The 24411-nt window shown below is 37.8% G+C and overlaps 2 protein-coding genes across 9 annotated transcripts in view; one reads left to right on the forward strand and one right to left on the reverse strand.

The window, feature by feature from the left end:
* Nucleotides 1-2168: 2168 nt before the first annotated feature.
* Nucleotides 2169-15518, forward strand: LOC105394383 (zinc finger protein 271). Of its 2 annotated transcripts, XM_048632821.1 has the most exons (15): nucleotides 2178-2420; nucleotides 4192-4319; nucleotides 4570-4737; nucleotides 4888-5011; nucleotides 6908-7030; nucleotides 7450-7601; nucleotides 8345-8471; nucleotides 8901-9031; nucleotides 9520-9603; nucleotides 10071-10196; nucleotides 10717-11048; nucleotides 11666-11823; nucleotides 12465-12548; nucleotides 14312-14490; nucleotides 14786-15518. In XM_048632821.1, exons 1-15 carry the CDS (start codon nucleotides 2324-2326, stop codon nucleotides 14945-14947), a joined length of 2175 nt encoding a protein of 724 aa, XP_048488778.1. In that variant the 5' UTR covers nucleotides 2178-2323; the 3' UTR covers nucleotides 14948-15518. The 2 variants fall into 2 exon arrangements, with proteins under 2 accessions (XP_048488779.1, XP_048488778.1); XM_048632822.1 differs by lacking the exon at nucleotides 4192-4319 and having other exon boundaries at nucleotides 2169-2420.
* A 1133-nt stretch (nucleotides 15519-16651) lies between these two features.
* Nucleotides 16652-24411, reverse strand: part of LOC125491180 (potassium channel subfamily T member 2) — a 73898-nt gene continuing 66138 nt past the window's right edge. For 2 of the 7 annotated variants that reach the window (XM_048632483.1, XM_048632484.1), the window contains exons 17-24: nucleotides 23583-23669; nucleotides 22469-22819; nucleotides 22240-22374; nucleotides 21888-21999; nucleotides 21606-21791; nucleotides 21257-21391; nucleotides 18125-18330; nucleotides 16652-17938 (exon numbers count right to left, since the gene is read on the reverse strand). In XM_048632483.1, the coding sequence (XP_048488440.1) occupies nucleotides 17320-17938; nucleotides 18125-18330; nucleotides 21257-21391; nucleotides 21606-21791; nucleotides 21888-21999; nucleotides 22240-22374; nucleotides 22469-22819; nucleotides 23583-23669 (1831 nt within the window). In that variant the 3' untranslated portion in view covers nucleotides 16652-17319. Of the gene's footprint in view, nucleotides 17939-18124; nucleotides 18331-19633; nucleotides 19733-21187; nucleotides 21392-21605; nucleotides 21813-21887; nucleotides 22000-22239; nucleotides 22375-22468; nucleotides 22820-23582; nucleotides 23670-24411 lie in introns of all 7 variants that reach the window. The other 5 variants (XM_048632480.1, XM_048632478.1, XM_048632479.1 and 2 more) reach the window with 5 other exon arrangements.

Consider the following 24411-nt stretch of genomic DNA (forward strand, 5'->3'; position numbering starts at 1 on the left):
GTACCTTTATAAAGATTTACTAGTATTAAGTAAATACTATTTCGCAGAGGTAGTTAGGCAGATTTTTTAGTCAGTCAGTCAGTTTGTAAATAGGTATGAATTATGAGTTATGGGTGATTCTTCGGGGACCGTATTTTCGACGGCGTTGAGGATATCTCTGTAACCAATTAAGATAATGACACGTAATTTTTTTTCAATACAATCTAGCTCTATCTCTATTTGTAACCAATCTCATTTTTTCAGTAAATGCTGTTTCTGTAATGAAAAAAAACATTTGAAGTGTCTTATTCTGATTCATATAGGGCGTCCGTTTGCCAGCTTGAGGGACCAAATGTTCAGTATCACATTTCCCTTTTAATTTATTAACATAAATTCAATTTTTATCAAAGGGCAATGAGTTTTACTTTCACAAAAAAAATATTTAGTACTTATAAATACGATAAGTTATATAACTATATATATATATATAAGTTTATTTATGAATCAATAATTAAGGAGTGTCCGGCATGTAATACTGATTCATATGTAGTAACATGTTGATGACCATACTTGGTCTTCTAAGTGGCAATGGGAATCTGGTTGTCCGCTCGCTGGAAGCCAGCTCTCCAACGGACCAGCCAGTAGATGGAGGTGATCCTAGTATGCCTACATCCAGATCAAAAGAAGGTAAAATTCTGATTCATATGGTCTTGGTTCAGGTACCCTTCTGATTAATATGTCCCCTGTAAAAAATATATTTTCTGAGTATGATTCTTCAATATGAGTTTCATGTAATGCTCTTGGGTTACAGATTTCTGAAAAAAAATGTACAACACTGTAGTGTGTATGTATTATGAACTACTTAAGGTTTTATGCAAAATCCTGATTCTTATGTATATGACTCATACGGTAAAAAACCTCATCCTATACAGGATGTTCCAATACTTTACGTCATGCTTTAGAGGGCTGATAGAACACCTTAGGAGTGACCAGAATATCGCTATATATGACCTCAGTAAAATGTCGATAGTTTTTGAGATATTGTCACTTTTATAAATTTTCTGAAAATTGTCGCCTAAGACCAGGTTTTTGCATATCACTGGCACAAAATTCAATATTTTTAGTTTGAATTTTATTTTGCGTAACCGTTCTATAGTTCTTCTATTGTTGACAGTCCACAAAAATTACATAAAATGCTGTATGTTTAAAAAAAAGATGGTTTTCCGTGTTGTTCTTTATTCTGTTTCTGATTCATATGGCAACAAAAAATTGTAACGTCAATAACCAAAAACTACTTAATAAAAACGAGTGCCTTTTCCAATTATATGTTATTTGCTATATCCATTTTCATATAAACATATGTTATAGAGCTAAAAATGAAATAAAAAAATGACCATATAAATCAGACGAAGAATGGAATTTCGAAGAATCACCCTTATGTCAAAGAAAGCGTGGCGTGAGTCTGCACCCGGTCCGATGAAGTCAGTATTGGCTGGATGGGGTAGGAAAGCCCCGGACTCTTTGTGAGCGACCTATGTCTATCGGTTGACGAATGCGGGTTGATGATGGCGGCGGGTTCGTGGGGTAGTTAATTACAACTTCAAAAGTTTGACAACTTATAGCTTTCAAATGAGATCGTACAATAAAAGCATATCCAAGATAATAGCCTAAACAATCAACAAGTGAAAAACTCATTAATAGGAAAACGAAAAAAGATATTTAGTTTCCATGAGGCGTTGGCGTAGGCACTACGTGGATATTTTCTCGTGCGTGCCACGATCCTGGCATAGGCTGGTACTAGTTATTATTCTGTGGCATAGGTAGGTACTTCTTTCGCTTCCACACTTCCTTATTTTCTATGCGCTATACACGCTCGTCGATTTCGGAAACTCTTTTAAGTAGTTACTTATAGGCTCTTTCTTCATGATGGTGTGTGTGTCACCTTTATAATATTCTTTCGCCTAGATAGGTGATAATATTCGAGTGCGAGTTGTTCTATGTGAGATAAGTGTTAAGGAGATTAAGAGCACAAATAGAGCTAACTAGTTAAGGGGAACCCCCGTTTTCCCTTATTAAAACATCCTTCTCATCATTTCCTCAGAATAGTAACGGTGGTTCACATAAATTCACACAGATTATGCCACTCTGTGAACTCTTGGACATTGTCACTTTTTTGACACAATGTTATGATGGCTGACATCTTTGTTGTATCTTGTATTGAAATTGTGTTATTTTAAGATTTCTCTACATTTTATCTTCTGTTTTAATGTATTTATAGCTGTAAAATGGCCATGAGTTTTGGTTCTAATTTTACACGAGCCGATATCAGATCATTGTGTCGGACATGCCTCTCCAAAGACTGTGGACTACATTCCATTTACGATGTTTCAATCTGGTCGACCAGCCTGGAAGACATTCTCACGACTATTACTGGAATTCGGGTTCGTAGAGCATAACATTATTCGAGACTACGATTAGACAAACGTAGCGTAGGACGCCCTCCGGCTAGATGGCGTGACGACTTGCGAAAGGTGGCTGGTAATGATTGGATACAGAAAGCTATAGATCGCAACCAGTGGCTTGTTTTGGGAGAGGCCTACGTCCAGCAGTTGACTGCTATAAGCTGATTATGTTGATGAACATTATTATGTTACCCTGGTTGTTTCGCATAACCCTTACACTCATTTGTAAGCATGCACTGTAATGTAGGGTTGCAAAGATTCCATTGGCTAACCTGTTATATGTGGGGTGGGTGCTAATGCCTACACCTGGCTGAATCAATGTACACTTATCGACTGACCTTAATATGCGTAAGTAACTAGTCAATTCCCAGGAAATTTGTACTAATTATAAATCTACTGTGTCTGGTTGTATGAATGGATTGGCCGGACCTGAGTACATAGAATGTTTTTTTTACATTTCTATCATCTGCTTAAATTTTTATATCTCTTGGGATCAGATGAATTGGAACCATACTGTACATTGGAGAATACAGGATTGCTTGTTGCTTACCTTGCTTGCTCATTTCTAGTATGAAAGTGACTGGGATATAATTACTAAAAATTTTATTAAACATTTGAAGCACATTTTAGTGCTAACACTAGTAGTGAATACAATTTTATCAATCCTAATCCTAACTAATATTATAAATGCGAAAGTAACTGTGTCTGTCTGTCTGTTACCCTTTCACACCAAAACTACTGAATGGATGTGAATGAAATTTGGTATACATATGGTCTAAACTTTTTTATCTCGGAATTCCCACAGGAAAACTTTTTAAGGCAAAGCCAAGTTCGCGGGAACACCTAGTTACTGATAATTCAGTTAGACAAAGTTTTCATCTATGAAACTAAGGATAATTAATATCTACTAGGTATAATAATGGTGGAATGCTGGCAAAAATTACTATGCATTTTTTTCATCTATGAGCTCTATTTAACTCTTTATTGCACAAATGTAGGATATAAGTGTACATTGCTGGAATCAGTAAAATTTATATTATAAATCAATGTCGAAAAATATATTATGTCTTTCCACTATTCATAATATGCTAATTCCATTCAGATCATGCCATTATTCAACAATGTAAGGCATTACATTATTGGAATATTGGTCTAAAGGTGTAACTTGCTTGCCATTTTTTCCTCATCCATATTTGTAAACCTTGTTACACAACCCTTTACAATGATCTTGTTGCGTGCGCTCTGATTTAGTTTTGAGATTATATTTAAACACATCTTCCACACAGTGCAAATTTAAATAGGTTATCTTATGAGTTCACTCTATGCAAAACTTGGTGAGTGAATACATAATGAATGAAGTTATAAAATAACTTATGTTGGTGATTCTAGATTTAGTGTTACAGAAATATTTCAGTAACACACCGGTGCCTGTGGAAGCTACCTCTCAGATTGTTCTTTACTTTTTATTTTATTCCATGAAAAATCATTGGAAGAAGCATTCATTTTTAATTTGATTACATTTTAAGTTTATATCTTCTGTTTTAAAGTAATATTGATACTGTTACTTGTGCCTGTGAATTTCCCTGCGACTTCTGCGAATATTATAAATAGCTATTGTGTGATAATCTCTTCTTGTAACTAAATTGTAATATGTATTTTATTGTTACATTTTTGTGTACGCTAATAATTCTACACATTACTAAACTGGAGTGCATAATGCAGTTGCAAAATATAGCCCTTCTTTTCATAGCACTGGGTTTATTGGGATTATGGTTTGGATTACTGATTCTGATTTATTCGATTCTTTGCCCGTGCATATGGTTCACCGACTCCCAGCCTATATCACCCCCTGAGAGTGAAACGGAGGATAATGATGTGGTAGGTTAATTACAGAATCAACAATATTTATACTTTATTATTATTATTTCTTAATTTAGTCCATATTTACTTACCTGTCTTTTTTATGAATGTGTGTGTTCACTATCTGTGTAAAGTTATATTAATGTGATTAGTAGAACATGCAATGTACAGGTTTATCTACATAGCTAATGAACCACGCCGCGGCTGCAGCGTCCAGCTATATTATAGAGAGTGCTAATTATTATATTATCTTCCCTCTGCCATTCAGATCCAGCCAAACGATAACATGCCACAATCTATTTGCGATGTTTGTAAGGAGAAGGCAGAAAATGCTTATGATTTTAAGAGGAAATCGCAGGAATCTGATGCTGCCCTCCAAAACCTTGTTAAGAGTAACGAAGACTCATTTGCATGTGACGTGAAACCCAACCTTAAGGTAAACATTGTTTCAGTGTAGGCATTTAATTAACAATCTTAATTTTATTTGAAGCCTCTTTCTAAGACTGTATTTTTTACAAGTTGTAAAATTTATATAATTTACACAAAAGTACTTTTTCAAAGACAAGAATTCAAATGATAATTTCAGATGAAAGTGAAAGAAGAAGCATTAGATGATCCAGAAGCCGCTTACGATGACATGGACTTTTCAACCTTGGGACATGACGATGATGATGACGATAATGATGAAGCCACCAAGGAGTCACGTTTAGGTAACTGATGTAGACAATAGCGTTTTGTATAGTATAAGATAATTTTATTGTTGTTCTTAAAATAGTATTAAGTATGTACCTACTTACTTTTAAATTTAATATCTTCACCAATCAAAGGTTGGCAGGAAGAAAGTTATAAGTTCGATAAGTTATAGAAATAAGTTCGCCTTTGTATCCTAATTATTTATGTTTTCAAAACCTATTGTGTATATTTTTAACATTTTGTATGATTTAAATAAATAAACTTTTTATAAAATAAATAAAATATAGAATCAAATACTTTTATTATCAATAACCATGTTGCTGTTCATTCATTGATTTATGGAACAAGTTTAGTACTTACCTATTTATTCAAAAAGAATGCTATATATTTGAATACTATACCTCGTTTCAGCTAACATGATTCCTATGACAGATCACAATTTTCCGAATTAGGTACTTACGCTCTTTATACTTTTACAAAATTTGTGTCAATTAATGACATTTCATTGGATAATATTTATACAATAGTCAATAGATAAAGTCTATAGAATTTCACTATGGGATATCTTTTAAACCGCAAGACACGAAACGACTCCACAGAACTTCAAAGAAGTCATCTTAGTAAACGAGGTATATATATTATGTTGCAGGCATCTGGTTGAATCTCCTTTTTGGTTGAATCACTTGCGCGTTCATTGGATGCCGCTATTCAATTGTATGACTAAATGACAACTCGTCAAGTTGTTGAATGTAACGCGCGACGTCTTGACTGAACGTCATTCAGCGAAGTCATTGAATTGGATATAGTATAGCAACTTTGTAATGTCTGGTTAGGGTGAACATGACCAGACAAGAGTTAACAAAAAGACTATGTTACAAAGCTCTCATCTCACAAATTAACAAAAGAATAAAAATAAACGTACCTTGATATTGTTGTTCATAATTATCCAGGTTCGCTACAATTTTTTCTTTGAAACTAGCCGCCGGCGGCGTGATAATAGATAAATTCATGTTTTTACACTATTTTAACACAAATAACGCACTTTATAGCTAATTTATTTGCAAAAATAACAATACAGGTGCGTTTTGTGTCAGCTGTTAGCTGTTAGAGGCCATATTTGTTTTATTCACCACCTGCTTGATTTTAAGTCCTCTAACTAATTGGACGTTTTGTGACGCTTGTACAATCAACGTTGAAATGAAAAGAAATAGTTTTTTTTTCCAGAAATGTCGTACAATTGGTGGTCAGTATAATAAATAACGATCTACACATTTCACCCGTCCAGGTATTCAAAAATTTTCGTTCGGCCTAGTCATACAATTGAATGGCGCCATCCAATGAACGCGCTAGTGATTCAACCAAAAATGAAATTCAACCAGATGCCTGCGACATATACATTATCTACTTACCGTTCTTGTTAGGAAGTTGAATTATGCACATACAAGTTCCTATATATTATTATGTAAGTAGGTATGTAAGAAAACAGCAAATAAGTTTAGTTTTCACAAACTACAGACTCAACTTGTCTTAGAAATCCGAAAAAAATATAGAGGTAGTTACGTTATTAGCAAAATTGAATAGAATTATCTTTTGATTCACCGCCTATGAGCTTATAACTTTTAAAAACAGCCGACTCTGCGATGTGAAAGAAATGATCAATTTTATTGAAAACATATTAGGTAGATTATGAAACGTTTTAAGAGCTTATCTTATTCATGAAGATAGGTAGGTACTTTTATAGCCCAATGTATTACAACAGGTAGCATATAATAGAATAGCGATATCTTTATTGGTCACAAAAATAATGGAACAGAAAAAACTTAAATATGCTACAAACAATGAACAATAGCTTGTAAGTAAATCTGTTTTTAATTTACAAACTAAACTTCACTTTTTATTAAAATATTTTACAGACCCAATTAAAAAGGAAGAACCGATGGATACCATATGCAATATTCCTCTGCAGTGCGATATTTGTACGAAGTTTTTTAAATCCGAAAAAGCTTTGAAGGACCACCTGAGTATATGTCTAAGAGGTAATTATACTCTCCATTATATTATTGGTTTTTAGACATTCGAAATCCCATACATATTTGATGACTGCAAAGGAAAACCAACTTTACTTACTAGACATAAGGCAACGTCAAAAATACAATAACATAGTGGAAGCTCTATACATGTAGGTACTTACTTAAACACATATACTACTTTCCATCCCGAAATTTCCGCTGGAAAAAATTTAAAGGCCGTCACAGCTAGTGTAATACCTACAATTTGCCCAATGATTTCAAAAGGAAGGATGAGCCCGTCAGAACATTTTGCCTAAAGAAAATGGCGCGCTGGTCCTACTTCAAACAAATTATGACATTTTAGGGCCAGCGCGAGGGTGCCATATCCTTGAGCTGTTAGACCTGTTCTTACACTAGTAATAAGTTAATGAATTTTCAATTCACAGTGGAATGCAAGACGGCCGAGGCGTCGTACTGCCCCATCTGCGGGGTTTGCTACACCAGCGCCCGGGTGCTGACGCGGCACATGCACGCCAGCCACGCCGGCCTGGTGGGGCCGAGGCGGCGCGGGCGGCCCAGCAAACCCTCCGTCACTGATGTGAGTATTGATGATGTCCTTTTCGTCGTATCCGACAACGACTCTACTACAACATACGAAGCGACTCTTGCTACACTCTGTTATGTGCTCTTATGTGGTTGGCAAGTCCGAACTTCGTCTTGAACACCCTGTCACACTGAGCACAGTAGAGCTGTCCCATTTTGTTTTTTTTGATGTGAGTATTAGGGTGCTTACATAAAGAATCGGGTTCCCTGTATCTACCCGTACCGGTAACTTGATTAGATAGCGCTCACTGAGAGATTTAAAACCGGGAAATGCTCTAGCACTCGCAGAATGATAAACAGCAGGTTACCGGTACTGGTAGATACAGGGAACCCAGTCTCTCTATGTAGGTAAGCACCCTTAAGCCCGCTCCATACTATCTACGATAGGTTTTGTCTCGCCCTGACTCGTGCAGTTTTTTCGAGTCTGGAGCGCGCTTTACTGCTTCTTGTTTGCGGGTCGGTGGTAAACGGAGTTGTTATATTGCGTCAGAAGCTTAGACGAAGTGATGTGCTATTTACCTACGCTATCATGACGTTGTCATCTTGTATTGTTAGATTAACAATATACGATCAAGATTGTGTACCATCGTATTCGTACAAAACTATTGAATTTAAATAGCGGTATCAAAACATTCCATCAGGCTTGTTTTGAAAACTTAAATTATGCTTACCTAATTGTACGAACTATACACAATTAAATTGCTTTTTTCAATGATATATTTTTCTGTATTTTTTCAGTCTATACTGGACGATCTCACCAAAAAAGGTCTCTTTGTAAAAATACTGAAGCCTTTTGGTTGTCTATTTTGCGATGAAAAGTTCAAATTAAAAGAAGACGTAGCAGCCCATTTAAAAGATCACAAAGGTATGTTTACAGCGCGTTTCGCAATACATGGATAATAGTTACCTACAGTCCAACTATAAAGTCGTGAAAACGGAATTGGATCCTAACTAATTGTTTAAGATCGTATTTAATCGATCTGTTGTATTTATTAAAGGAAAAATCCGTTAAAAATTCATAATCAATCGGTATTTGATTTTAAAATGTATTTAAAAGTAAGTAAATAACTGGTGATCATAAAAAGTCTAAGCAAAATCGCACTCTTTGATGTCAGGACTTTATAGTTTGACTGTACCTATTTGTGGGATAACAATCATGCATTAACACTCTTTGAAATTATAATAGTTGATGTTGATCGCACCGATTACTCTTATCCTGTCATCGGGTTATTTGTGTCCTATTCAACCAGTGAGTCTTCATGAATACTAACATAAGTCCTTACTATATTTTCAGATACCAAAGTATTTAAATGCACGGGATGCAAGAGAATGTATTTAAAGTTAACAGATTTCGAAGAACACTCATGCATTGAAGATGATAAGAATGAGGAAACGAAGCCACTCGTTGAATTAATAAAGATGAAGGTGAGTGTTATTGTTATACAGGGTGTTGCAAAAAGGGTTTAGCAAGCCGAAAAGGGGTGATTGATTCTTGGGGTTATTATACAAAATTTTCATTGTTCTACTAATCAGATATCCTTGGATGTTTCTATAACATAATTATTTACCTCAAGCCATTGAAGACCTATCTACAATTCGCAAACTTATTTTGACAACGATTTTCGATAAAATCGAATTGTATTTGATACTAAATAGGTACTTTGCAACTATTACGTCGTTTTCCTAGGGCCCATCATCATCATCATGACCAATCACTTCCCCACTGCTAGGGCCACGGGTCTCCTTCCAATGAAGGAAAGGTTTAGGCCTAGTCCACCACGCTGGCCTAGTGCGGGTTGGCGATAGGGCCCATACTTTGACATTACTCAAGTTTCATTATGATTTATGATTATGATAATTTTGATATTTATAATTTTATTATAATTATTTTATACAGTTTATATGATCGACAGGAATCTACAGATGACGCGGAGGTGAAGCCGAAAGTACTCGAGGAAGTTCCCCTGCACACTCTAGTGAACGCCAAGTGTGCACCTGTAAGTGTTGGGTGATCAGCTTCAACATCATCATCATAATTAGCTAACAATCGTTCACTGCTGGACATCGTCTAGCATCAAAAAAGGTTCCCATCAAAACATAAGACACGTGCTAAACCATGTCAAGACGCTGCCTTATATTAAATTCCTTTCTCAAAATAAAAAAAATGCACGTTATGTCGGCATAATGCTGTGATGACATGATGCGCCCCTGCATAATAGTGTACCTGAAACAATGAGTGCAAACCTTCATTAGACATCCACAAGGGTTCCTTTCCTCTCTCGTGAGCCAAGTTCAGGAACAAATGATTGCCCTCATCCTTCATAGATTGATCAAACTTTATTTGTGCACAAAAACAGGACACGATCACTTAACTTAAACTAGTACAAAAGACGGCCTTATAACTTAAAGCGGTATCACTGCCAGACAACCTATCATAGTCTACAAACTTCCCATCATGTTGCAGGGAACCCTGCTACTGCCAACTCCATGTGAGCATTGTAAAGAGGTGCTGTTCTCTGATGACGACCTGCAAGCGCACGTAGACAACTGCCATCCGCACAAGTCCAAGAAGTGTACCATCTGCAATAAGGTACGTTTGATAGAGTGTGTTGAGCTGGTCCCAATGGAGCGTTGCGTCGTCGCTGCCTTTATTTTTTATGTCCGTTCCTTTGACACGAAGGACGACACGACGCAATGTACTAGTGGGGCCTCACTGTAACGTGTAGTTTAGAATTTTGAGGTGTTTATCAGTTGAGCCAAGGAACATACCTGCTTGCCTAACTAGAAAAGTTGATGCTTATACTAATACGATACTAATACGGTAGTCACAATTAGTGTGTTACGCGCAAACCTCCGAATGCTTCTGCGAATGTCATAAAATTTTCCTAGTAATGGTAAACGCCATCAATCGGTATCGTACACGTATCACACCAAACGGATTGTTTAAAATGTATGGAGGTACGGCGGCGGCAACGCGGATAAAGTGGACGCACTTAGAATACTAAATGCGATGCGTCCGTTACATACGATGCCGAAAGGTGGATGCTTACCTAAAAACGATCCTTTTGAATTTCTAAAGTCAACAACAACTCGGTCTTTCTATGTTACAGCAATTCTGCTCACTGAAGACGGCGGCTAAACACCGGTTGAACTGCAAGCCCGTGGAGCGGTCCTACTCGTGCCCTACCTGCGGAGATAAATTCGCATACGAGATCACCCTCAACAAACACATATTAAAAACACACAAAGGCCAAAGTATCAAGGTCATGTTCATAGACACCAATACGAAACTGGAACTGAACTACGAGTGTGATACGTGTCAGAGAGTATTCCACAATAAACAGTCGTTGATAAAGCACACGAAATTGCACATGCCGCATTTGGAGAAGTCGTATGAGTGCGACGTTTGTCAGAAGAGATTCAGCAGGAAAGATAACATGAAGTAAGTCTGTTAACTATAACTGCTAGCGTTCCGCTCTGTATACTTGCGCGTCACTACCTATTTCGGTTCCTATTCAGTGTGGCGTTGTTCAACATAAATTATTCATGCCTTACGTCACGATAACGTCGTTTACGTGATCAAAACAAGTGTACGTTGTATTTGGCATTGGCATACATTTTCTTCAAAAGTTTCATGTTAGTTTCCGCTAGAGCCGCCACTTTGCATGCGAGTAAACGTAAACTTTCATTGTTTTCTGCCATCTTTCTGAATTTTTATGTATCTTTTACGTAATAACTATATATGTATTAATGACGCTTGAATGGTAAAGAGGTTAGTGACCCTGACTGCTATGCCGAAGGTCTCGGCTTCGATCCCCGGCTGTGATAGATACTTGTTTAAAGTCAGATATTTGTACTCGGGAATGGGTGTTAATATGTATATTTAATATGTATCTTTGTATTTGTGTAGATATATCAGCTGTCCGATACCCATATTACAGGCTCGCCTACTTTACGGTTGGATGGCCGTGTGTGAGATGTCCCCATATATTTATGATAGGTAATGGAGATTTTATGTATCTTTTACGTAGTAAATATTTTTATCCATCTGTGTTCCAGGTCGCACCGCCGAGTACACTCGCCGCGCCGCGTGGTGAAGACCAACACGTGTCTGTGTCTGTACTGCGGCCGCTCGTTCAACAACTCGTCCAACCTGATCGTGCACATGCGCCGCCACACCGGCGAGAAGCCGTACAAGTGTGACTTCTGCGGGAAAGGTAATGTGCGATGGAATGAATTTAGAATGGTGTCAGTAACTGCCAGTTTCTATAACTCTATCTACCATGACTGGTAGTTAATTTCATACTATTTTGACACATTCAAAGTTACAAATTGTCAAAATCGTATGAAAGTAATAAAGTACCAGTCATCGGTAGATAGAGTTATTGAAACTGGCAGTTAATTATGGCATTTTTACTTTCACATCCTATTCTATCTGTCTTGTCTTGCTCGCGCAGTTTCGTTAGCGGCATGAGAGAGTGAGCAATACATTTTTGCGCAAGTGACTGATGGAAATAGATAAATTGAAGTGAATTAATGTTTTTCTTTATGATAGTAAACTTTATCTAGCAACTATGTATTGCAGAAGTTCGAAACTATCACACTTCGATCCCCTATTATAAATCGTCTAAAGAATTACTCTCATAACAGTAATAACAGTACATAATTCATCATTCAAAGGGCAAAACAACTCCGAACCGTCGGGCAGTAGCCACCAGTAACCAATAACCTAGTTTGCTTGGAGGATCCTCCATTTTGAATGGAGGAGTGGCAGCACTTGCGCTCCTCCATAGACTTTATAACAGTTGATAACGATATACTCAGTTAATAATAACTCATTTATTTTCATTTTTCCCAGGGTTCCCCAGATCGTCTGACCTGCAGTGCCACCGACGTTCTCATACCGGAGAGAAACCATGCGTGTGCAAAGTTTGCAACAAAGGTACTTTTGCTTTAATATAGATCACTCTTTACTTTTGTGCAAGTTACATAGGTTGGGAATTCATGGCGACCTTTTTCGTTGGTTTTCATCTTACGTCACCCGACGTTCTCAGGCTGTTGCTGTAAACGGTTTTTTATCTCCGTTTACTGAAATATCCTCAGGAGTTCCCCAGGGGTCCCTTCTCGGGCCTCTCCTCTTTGTAATCTTCATTAATGACATAACATCTTGCTTTCAGCACTCTCAGCTTTTCCTTTTTGCTGATGATATGAAGATTGCAAAGAGGATCTGTAGCGCAGACGACCAAACTGACTTGCAGTCTGATCTATGTAGATTAGATAGTTATTGCTTGGCCAACAAATTGGATCTTAATGTTTCCAAGTGCTATCTGATCACATTTACTCGCAAAATCCACCCTCTTCAGTTTGGTTACTCGCTGAAAAACACCGATTTAATAAGGGTCAATCAGGTCAGAGATCTGGGAGTTGTTCACGATGAAAAACTCTTATTTGATCATCACATTGATCAACTTCTATCGAAGGCTATCAAATCAATGGGGTTCCTAATTAGAATATCTAGAAATTTCACTAAAATCAAAACTATAAAAATAATTTACTGTGCATACGTTCGGAGCATACTCGAGAATGCCTCACAAGTGTGGAATCCTAGGTATCATGAATATATTAACAGGGTCGAAAAAATACAAAAAAGATTTTTACGATACTTGTCCTACAGGACGGGTATAGCTGATCCCAGCTATGATGATCGCTGCAAGCGTCATCACCTACTTCCATTATCCAACCGCCGTCAAATAGCTGACATTATATTCTTTTTAAAAATTATTCACGGCTTAGTAGACAGCCCTGAGTTGCTTTCCTTAATTAAATTTTTCACTCCAACCAAGCAAATTCGTCAGCCGTCTTTGTTCTATGTCCCCCTTGTATCAAGTAACTACAGGCAGAACTCTTTCTTCTGGCGTGTACCTTATCTTTTAAATAATATATTGCGTGACCACAGTGACATGGACATTTTTATCAATAGCATAGCATCTATTTCCAATGAGCTGGTTTCTGACTACTTTGGTTCTCATAAACCTAGTTAGTTTAATTTAGTTTGATTTCTTTGTAAGTCTTTGTTTTTTGTTTTATAATTTAACTCCCTCTATTTCTTATAAAGTTATGTGTATTTTTAGATTAAGTCTAATTATAGCTTTAGTTAACTCTCTCTATACTACCTAACTAATCTACCTAGAGGTGGAAACTTGTGAAACATAAGCTACCCTGACATTGTTATCTACAAAATAAATTAGTTAAGTTTTCCTAATATAGTAAAAAAAAATAAAATATCATTTATAACTTGAAAATTTTGGCAGCCTTAATAACTATGTATGGAAAACCAAATATTGTAGAAAACAAGACTTGTTCATCTATTCGTAGATCCATTGACCGAGTCAAGCTCGTTCGGCTTACCCTTTTTGTAGCCAACATATCATATTCGATATGCATAGATACAGAACGTTAATTCAATACCATGTCGTAGGATCGATTTCTTGACGTGTGCTGCCATCTGTAAAAAGTGACTGTCAGTGCTGCCATCTATTAAAAGCATCTATCATCTCTGAGGTCAAAAAAATCTACCAATGTACTCTAAGAGCGCCATTGGTGCGTGCGTTGCGTCGTCGCAGCCATAGACTTAGTATAATATTCTAAGTCTATGGTCGCAGCTATATTTTTTTATAGGCCTTACCCTAACCCTTGCGTTTCCAGCGTTCTCTCGCAGCAACAAGCTGTCCCGTCACATGCGCATCCACACCGGCGTGAAGCCGTACAAGTGCACTTACTGCGAGAAAGCATTCTCCCAGAGCAACGACTTGACGTTGCACGTGCGACGTCACACGGGCGACAAGCCGTACATCTGTGACGTGTGCGGCGACCGGTTCATTCAGGTGAGTTGTAGTTTGTGAACTGACCGCTAGATGGCGTTATTCGGTTGTTTATGATGATACATAATATGTCCGGAACTCCTGTAGACTTCTTATCGTGTTGGTGACAAAAAATACAGTCGACTACTGTTGGTCAAAGGATTAGAATTGATTATTTTGAGCATGCGTGTCTTTCACTCACGTTCACATTTATGAAGAAAGGGGCCAAATATACATTTACGAGACAGTGAAGATACTGAGCGATACTTCAATACCGCTATTTAGATCCATTTAACAATTTATTTGTTGTCTTCACCAGGGCACGGCGCTGGCGAGTCACCGCCGCGCTCACGGGCACTTCCCGAACAGTTCCCTAGCACCGGACCCCGCCTCCGCGCCCGCGCCCTTCGCCCCCGCGCCCCCCGCCACCGCCGACCATCTGCAGATCATCAACGTCACTAGTGACAAGCTACTGCGATAGATGGCGTTGTTAGTTGTAACGGCTCTCACGTGAGTATTCTAAACTGTTTGTAATTTGTGTAAAGAGCTCCTTTTTGGGTGGATATACATTTTAGTGTCACTCTGTGAAATTATTATATTTAGAGATACACGGTTGTGTTATGAGTTTGTCATATGGAGGGTGGTAAATACGCGTTATGTAAACAAATAAGTGCCCGTTGAATAAGTACAAAGGAAATGTTGAAAATGTTAACGGCTGAAATTTTTGACGATAAGTAGCTGTTATTCGTGTATGTCTGGGTTCTATCTTGTGCGGGTAATAAGTCATGGTACATATATATTATTAGGTAGGTATATCAGTTGTATTATGTTAGAAGTGAAACATGAAATATTGAGTATTTCTTCAAGATTACTAAATGATATCTTGTAAAGACATATTTATAATGAATGTATAAGTAATACATATTTTTTTATTCCAAAAACCTGATTTTTTAATATGGTTGTTTTATTACGATATCGCTTGGTTTTAAAAGGAAAATAAATGAAATTGCCAGCACAGATTTTTATCTATCGCCTAAGTTTTAATTTGACTTATACATGTCGCAGGCATCTGGTTTAATCTCCTGTTTGATTGAACCGCTAGCCCGTTCATTGGATGACGCTATTCAGTTGTATGACTAGGCCGAACGTTGATTGTACAAGCGTCACAAAACGTCCAACTAGTTAGCGGACTTAAAATCAGTCAGGTGGTGAATAAAACAAATATGGCGTCTAACAGCGAACAGCTGACACAAAAAGCACTTGTATTGTTTTTTTTTGCAAGTAAAGTAGCTTTAAAGTGCGTTATTTATGTTAAAATAGTGTGACAACATGGATTTACCTATTATTTCACCGCTGGCGGATAGTTTCAAAGAAAAAAATGTGCTGAAACTGGATAATTATGATCAACAATATCAAGGTACGTTTATTGTTATTGTTTAGTTAATTTGTGAGATGAGAGCTTTGTAACATAGTCTTTTTGTTGACTCATGTATGGTCATGTTCATCCTAACCAGACATTACAAAGTTGCTATACTATATCCCATTTAACGACTTCGCTGAATAACGTTCAGTCAAGACGTTGGACGTTACAGTCAACCACTTGACGAGTTGTTCTTTAGTCATTCAACTGAGTAGCGTCATCCAATTAACGGGCTAGCGGTTCAATCAAACAGGAGATTAAACCAGATGCCTGCGACATACATATTTTTTTCGTTATATAATAGATACAAGCATTATTGGCCCATGAATGGCACGGATAAGATATATAGGTAGGCACTGATATTAATTATGATTAATTATATAGTTTTAAATTCACATTAGTTTTAGATTTATAAATAAACAATTAAGTATGTAATTATTCTGGTATTTTTAAATAAACATTTCATTACATATCCAACACTATCTTTCATTTCTACCGAGACCATGATCCTTGTTTTTGTGAATTTTATCATAATGATATAATATATGATTCGGAAACTGAACATAGGCAGGATTTCTAAGTAAAACCCCTTTGCTTAAAACTTAATGCTAAAGCACCGTCCATTGTGAAAGTGCGATGTACCTACTCATTTATATCGAGTCTAAGCAGAATTATATGGCTACAATGTATTTTATACCTTATGTGGCTGTTACTAATAGTACCTAAGAAGGGTATATGTTGTGGGACGGTAAATAACAAGCCGGGTGATGCTTCACGTACATTTAATATGTTTGCTCACTTCTATGTAGGTAGGTCTGAACTATCGAGTTATACATTTCGAGTTTGTCAGTTAATCTAATCGTAGTTTATTGGAATTGATTATGATTTCCAGATTTATAGTTTGAAATTGATTTAATTAAGTAAGTAATATAATATAATTTAATATGTTTGTATACTAAGTAAGAAATTCACTACGGGTTTACATTTTATGTAAGTTAATTAAAATTTTCATAATATTCTATTTACAGAAATATAATATTCCCAGTGCAAATTTAAAACATTTACTTAGATGTCACCTTTTATATAAAAAGTTTAGTCAGCAATATGTAGAGAAGCTCATCTATGTACATAGAGCACGTAACTTAGTATATCTCTCTTATATGTTAATTGTTCCCGCTTTTTCAACAGCTCTTAGCATGACGCATTCGAACTATCACGAACGTTGCCCTCGCGAATGCATCCTCGGTCGTTCTCACTAACACTACGTGCAGAGACGCTACAAGGTGGAAGATAGTTCCGTCCGTCGTACAGGGGACGTAGGCCAAGAAACAGTGTACAAGATATAAAAATAACAGCTAGTAAAATGCCCACTTGTTCTAATTCCACCTGTTCCTCACCACGGAACCGAGTCGCCGTCCCCACATGAGGTGATATCATACGATGGTGCCGTGCAGATGCTGCGGGTCGGGCGCGGGCGGCGGCAGCGCGGCGCGCGACGTGGACGGCAGCGCGGGCTCGTAGGGGTCGCCGCCCCCGCCCGCCCCGCCCAGCCCGCCCAGCGCCAGGCGCTGCAGCGGCACCTCCTCGGGCGGCGTCACCTCCAGCCCGATGCTGCCGTTCAGAGCAATCTTGATAGCATTAGCGCGCTGCTGCTGCTGCTGGTGCTGCAGCAGCGAGTTGAAGTGCGAGATGCCGATCTCCTCGAGGCTGCTCTTGCGGCGGTTGGAGCTGGCGCCGCTGAGCCCCTGCCGCAGCGAGTTGGAGCGCCGCAGCAGGATGTCGTCCACGACGCGGAGCGAGTTGGAGCGGCCGCGGAAGTCGGTGACGATGGTGGGGCTGTCGGGCAGCGACAGACTGTTAGCCTTGGTGGTGGAGAGCGGCGGCGCGCGCGGGGGCCCGAAGCCCGCCACGCCGAGCCCCGAGCCGCGCCGGCTCGCCGCGCCCGCCGCCTGGATCAACGCCTGAGAGCAGAAGCTGATGTTCGACTTGCGCCGGCTGTTGTGGCGCTCGAAGGTCTTCTGCGCCGAGAACGGGGACGGCCGGACCAGGTAGCTAGAAAAGATGCAGTTGTTTATGCTGATGAGTATACCGATTCTGAGTGTTCAATAATACAACTTCAACTAAAACTACTCTCTACCTATTCGCGGAAGAAAATAACGAGGGCAAGATACTCCAGATAGGATAATTACGATCCTTTAAGACATCATTCTTTAGAAAATAATGCTCCACATAGCTTACATAATATCCCCCTCCTGCAAGTTGAGGTCGCAGCTCGGGTTGATGACAACATAGGACAGGCTGTTGCGCTTCTCGCTGACGTCGTCGTAGTCGATGCCGGTGAGGTTGAGCGACTCCATGCGCGAGCGCACGAGGTTGGCGATCTCGGCGCGCTCGATCTGCTGCGCGTGGTTGTCACGCGCCTCGTCCGCCAGGCTCGTCGAATACTGGCCGCCATGTTGGAAACAAATAAATAATGAATATAAACACTCACACCTTCTACTAATGTACGGTAATGCGGCGTAGACAGAGGTGCATTGCTGCACCCACTTTTCGCCAGTGTTTATGTTAGTCCCAATGTAATAATGCGGGCCTATTGCCATTTTACGGGCACATCCAAGACCCGAGAACAAATATCTGTGTTTAAACAAATATCTGCCCCAGCCGGGAATCGAACCCGGGACCTTTGGCTCAGTAGTCAGGGTCACTAACCAATACGCCATTCGGTCGTCATGTCAGTTGGAAACGCTCCTTTTTAAATTTGTGCACAAGTGTACAAAGGCAGAGATAGTTAATAACGTCGAAGACCTAACATGTGTGAGCTTAATTTGTCAATTTGCCGGTGATGATGTATCTAAGTTATGTATTGTTCTGTGTGTAGTATGTCATAAATCAGTTGCTATAATACCTAGTAAAAACTCCTTAAAATACTATCTAGTGGAAAACCTAGATAGTATTTTTCATATATCGTATATATGGGTGCTTTCGCAGTAAGCAAACTGTTCGCCAAATAAAAGTCTCGCGTAATGAGTCGAAGGCAAAAGCCTTGGTTGGATCTGTAAGAGTGTTGTGTACTGTGGCACTGGAGAAAACAATGTATGTCGAGCAGTGGTGGACTCATTTGTGTTATTATCAGTGTGAAACAAGTGCCAATTTTTTTTATGAGAATCCCTATGATTTTGTGTCCTTGACTTGTGTAGTTGGAATACTTATTTTAAAACGGTTCCTGTGTAATTAGATTGCATTGTCATGTTTTCTTTATTATTATATTTGGTATTGATTAGTATCTTACACTTTTATTAACTAACCCGTCACTGTATAATTCAGTTTTAGACTAAACCTATGTCACACGAGCACTACATATCTTTACAGGTGTTATTTTATACATCTAAGATCATCAGCTAATCTCTAGACCACTAAATATGTATGGGACGTTCCAAGACATCTACGAAATCTAATGTTATTGCGGGCTCTCTAATATGAATTATGCGTTGGTGTGCTATACAGAATTCTGGGTAAGCAGGGTGATTAACATCAATATTGTTTTTTCAAGTGACTGGTATAGTATTCAATATTTTGAATATGTAGCCCTAACTTTGAAAAAAATCTCTTCACGCTGTCCCTAAAAATTTTGCTAACCTACTTTAGAGCAAAATTGTGAAATTTCAATTTTCGAGAATTAGTTTTATTTAGTATACCAGGAGGTCATACAAACGGCGAAGTGTGAAGTTATGGTGTGTGAGGTCTTACCGCGGGCGTCCTCTCCCCGTAGCAGCCGCCGAGGCAGCCCGACGCCTCGCGGCTGGGCCCCGCCTCCTGCGTCCTACATGCCCCGTCTCCGCTCTCCGGCTGCAACCGTCCCGCTTCTGTACTGTCTACCTACACCTAGCTTTCACATCTAATACATAGGTCACGACATTCAGAACCAACTATTGTTAGCAAATTAAATTGTTAAAATTGTAAGTAGGATGTTACTGTAACCAATGGATATGTATGTGCAATCAATTATTGTCTTATTGAATGCCTGTTGCAGCCAGTAGAGTTTAGTTACTTTGGGTTCGTTAAAAGGTTTTGACAGTTTTTTCATTCTTTATAAATATTTTTGTAGATGTTAGACAAAAATATGATGAATAATCTAGATTTAACATCCATAAATAATATAATGATTAATTAACTGTATTTCAAGTTCAAACATATTAATATCATAATTAATTATATATTTTATGTGTAGGTATAGAGTGAAATGTGAAAACAGACTCTAAATAAATAGTGAAGGTGAAGTAAACTAATTACGACAAGCATGCGAAAGCATAAGCAAAATGATTTTATTAATACCTATATTTTTATTGCCTTTACCTTTAAGGAAATATTGAATATTCTACATACCTATTAAGAATACAAGAAAACTTATTCTTTTAAAAACTAAAAATTTGTATCAACATATTTTTTTTCAAATCGAGACAAAGATCTTTGGATTATAACTTTGGATATTAACAGCTACAAGTTGATGTTCGAAGTAACTAAAATGTAAGAATAAAAATCACTTTACATTACTAGGGTTAATAAAACAGCGTTATTTTGGCTTAATTTATGATAAAAATCGTAATCAGGTAGTCAATATCAATCTGGTTTCATGAATAATTGATATAATAGTGTAACATACCTTGATGACACTATAATAAATGTAGTTCACAAATTAATGACTCCTATTTAAGTTTGGTTTCAAGTGTAGAAAAAGATTTTGAATAAAAATAAGAATTTCTCATTCTGTTAAAAAAAATGAGGCATACTTTTTTGAAGATATTCTTACCATGTTCTATATGAATGCTAATCATGCAAACAGTGATCTACAACAAATACTACAAGGATAATTGGCGGGATTGCGATCATCGGTCTATTGAACAAGAGTTAATAGATCTGTTGCAAATATAGTCAAAGAAAACTTCTCTTTCCAGCCATTGGTGCTGAGGACACCCTAGAAGTCACGGTAGATACATTTTTGTTTATTACAAGCAAATCTTCAGCAGATTGCAATGAAAGTAGGTAAACTAAGCTTGTGTACTTCAAAAGACAAATGCAAGATACGCACGTACTTTACAAAAATAAGAAACGCCACAATCTTAATAGTGTCAAGATACAGGAAACTCATGACGCGAAAAGACTTCTTCAAGATGCAAGAAAAATCTTGAAAGTTTGAGCACTAGAATTCAAAATTGAAATTGATGTGTATTGGACAGTGTTGGATGATAGCAAAAGGCTGTATTCAAGGAAAGAATTGTTTGATTGTACGAGTTGTTGACTCACCGACGATGTTCGCATTCTCGCGAGGCGCGACCATAACCATTTTGATGGAGTCTTCGGCGACATACTCACGTGGTGCGACGCATCCGCCATGGTCGTGTCTTGAGTACGATAGATCCCAATTGGAATCTCGCACGTGGTGGAACAAAGCTTTTGGTACAATCGTCCATATGTCCGAATCCACATATCCTCTTTGGTTATTTTCATCTGCGCCAAAATTCTTAATTCAATAAACTTACATCTACCGCATAAAACGGACATCGCTAGCGTTTAAAAATCGCTGAGTAAAATTAATATTAACAATAGTTTTAATGATCATTCGCAAATAAACAAACATTCGCTCGAACACGTACAAGTTGATGTTTAGTTCAATGGCGAGCTAATCAAATGGGTTAATAAATTGCATAAATACTAAACTTACCGAAGTTAGGAATCCTGATCCTGGAGCTTGGTCTACTCCCAACAGTAGCCTCACAAATGTAATGACATAGTCCTTGACAAAGGCCTGATACAGTAGAGTATCAAGCATCGAAGCTGAGAACACGGATCCAGCAGCAAATGGCAGTCGGAACATGTAGGATATATGTGAGCCCCGTTCTTTTTCTCGCTGCGGACATATAACATACGGCTTTACAAATAGTGGTTAATTCTGTCTCGTCATCTAAAAAGAAATGTTAATTAAATTCTACTTAATCGACAGTACCTTTTCCATCTTAGACAAGTGCAAGGCGTATTTGTCATGTGCCCTGAATTGCATAAATCTCATGTTTGATGATTGAGTCAGTTCCGTGATTGATTTTATCGATGGGAAGAACCTGAAATGTATATGCCAGTATTGTTTTATACAAATCTTTTGTTTAAATCATTCCGCTAGCGAAAGTAAATAACACGAGTACGCAATGTACTTTCGCTCTGCAGTTTAAAATTTGCATAAGTAGCGCCTTATAGTTAGTTCATAGGTTAACCTAAAGTCGCTTCAGCCATAAATACAAAAAACACACACACACAGGAAAAAGCGTCGCAAATAAAACAACGGTAACATAAAAGTGAATTACTTGAACATCGTCTGTACAGCCACGATGGTGTTGCAGTCTGCCAGACTGTCTTCTTCAGCCGAGTTGGACAGCTCTTTGTTAACGACCACTACGTTCTCCGCCAGAGTTATCCCGGCACGGAGCAAATCATCCAGACTGTAACAATGATATTTAACAAATTAATATGAGACCAAAATAAATAATTATGAAAATTACCAAGAATCGCAGTTGCATAAGTTCCATTACTCACCAATCAATTGAACCCAGCATCCAGTAGACAAGAGGGAAGTAGGATATGGAGTCTAAGAATGCAATGTCCGGTCTGCGCTCCAGCAGTAAAATGATTGGGTTCAACGAAGTCTTCGATCTGAAGTGAGCCCTGAGTGGTATTATAAAGTTGTAGATACCATTCGAGGCATAGTCTGCGGCCAGTATGATGGTTTTGTTTTGCCACTGGTACTCCTTGGCATTCCGGTAGGCACAGTGCTCGCACACTTGTGCCAGTTGCAGGCAACACAGTGGCTTCTTCTCTTTCAGCAAGTAGCACAGAGTAGGACTCACTCCTATGAATGGCGATACTGGAGGAAAACCTTTGACGATCCTGAAAATTGTCTTTGATATATGTTTGAAACATGTTTATAATATTTCATTCCAAAGTCATTTTTTACTTTGTGCGGGTGATCAGACAAAAAGTTTAAGTTGTAAAGGCAAAAGCAAAGCTCTTTACAGAAGCTAGGTAGATTTCAATAAATTGGAATTATTAAAAATTTAATTTTACTATATCTACTAGAGTTAAAGATAAAAATGACTAAGTAGGTATTTAAATAATTAAGTTAAAGATATCATTATTAACTATTCTAAATTATTGATCCAGTGAGCTTCTTACCTAACAGGTACATTGAGTAGTTACACGGTCTAACATTCAACATCAACATGAGGATACTAGGATTTTATCATGCGCCTAAGGACTTGTGCAGAGGGATGTTCTCACTTACAGACACAAATTAACAAGTTTGGAAGTTTTAATAGTAGTTTGTGTGTAGATAGATACCAACTTTCGGCAGGATCATTAGGGCGTTCTCAAAGTATCCGTCTTAATTAAATCAAGTTTTTGTATAAGTATGTTTTATAGAAAATAAAACTTATATTCATCGTGGTATGAAAGAAAAGAAATACCAATTCAGGATTTTCTAATCAAATGTAAAATCACAAAGTGGTTTGGTTTATAAATTTAAATACAATATAACAATGGAAATCTAAATTAAAACAAGGACGAGATACTTAAGTCCACAAAACACGGGTTGGCAGTCCTTGAAATTATGTGGGAATCGTGATGAGAGTCGCAACGGAATCTGGTGGCTTACCTAGTGAAATCATTCCGCCAGGCGCTGGGCGCGACGACGACGTCGCTGCCACAGAGACTTGAGAAGCTGCTGGTTGAGAGGTCGTCACTGCGGCGGCGGGGGGCGGTGCGGGGGGCGGGGTATATACACACAATGCACAGTATAGTCAGCACAGAAGTGCCAAATAAGTAAGATTCACACTAAGACTGAGAAAGCAAGTGCCGTGTTCATTTCATTGTCAATGGAATGGATAAACTGAATGTGTGTTGAATCTGGCGATACAAAGCTAAGTTTTGATAAGTAAATTTTGCGTGAACCTGACACTAAATTAAATATAAAAAAGATAATTAACTTATAGAAAAGAAAAATACAATAGGTTAAAGTTTAGATTTTCGTTAACCAGAATAGAAAATTTCGATGTTGTTTGTATCATTTTTTTTGTTTTGTTTGTCAATATCATCAACTAAAGCAATATGGATGTAAATGAAGATTCAGGTAATCGAAAATATAATGGTTCTTTGGTTAAAGTGGAAGATAACTATAAAGAAATAGATGATGTTATGTATATGTAACTTTTGAACGCGTGGTTAAGCTATGTGCACAATGAAGATAGGTAAAATATAAAAATTGACACGTACATAATGTGCAGGTGGACATGCAGCACGTGATCCGCATTCACTACCTAATGAATGTCAAAAATAACAAAGTGAAAAAAAGTTAAGACAAACTCATCAATGAAATACTCGAAAGAGTTAAGACAAGTTTGTTGGTGGAGTAATAAAATAGTAGTCAATAAAAAAAGAAACATCTTTTCTCTACTTAATAATGGAATTGACTCACAATAACAAAA

Source organism: Plutella xylostella, chromosome Z, assembly GCF_932276165.1.
Source record: "Plutella xylostella chromosome Z, ilPluXylo3.1, whole genome shotgun sequence".
NCBI classification, from domain to species: Eukaryota; Metazoa; Arthropoda; class Insecta; order Lepidoptera; family Plutellidae; genus Plutella; species Plutella xylostella.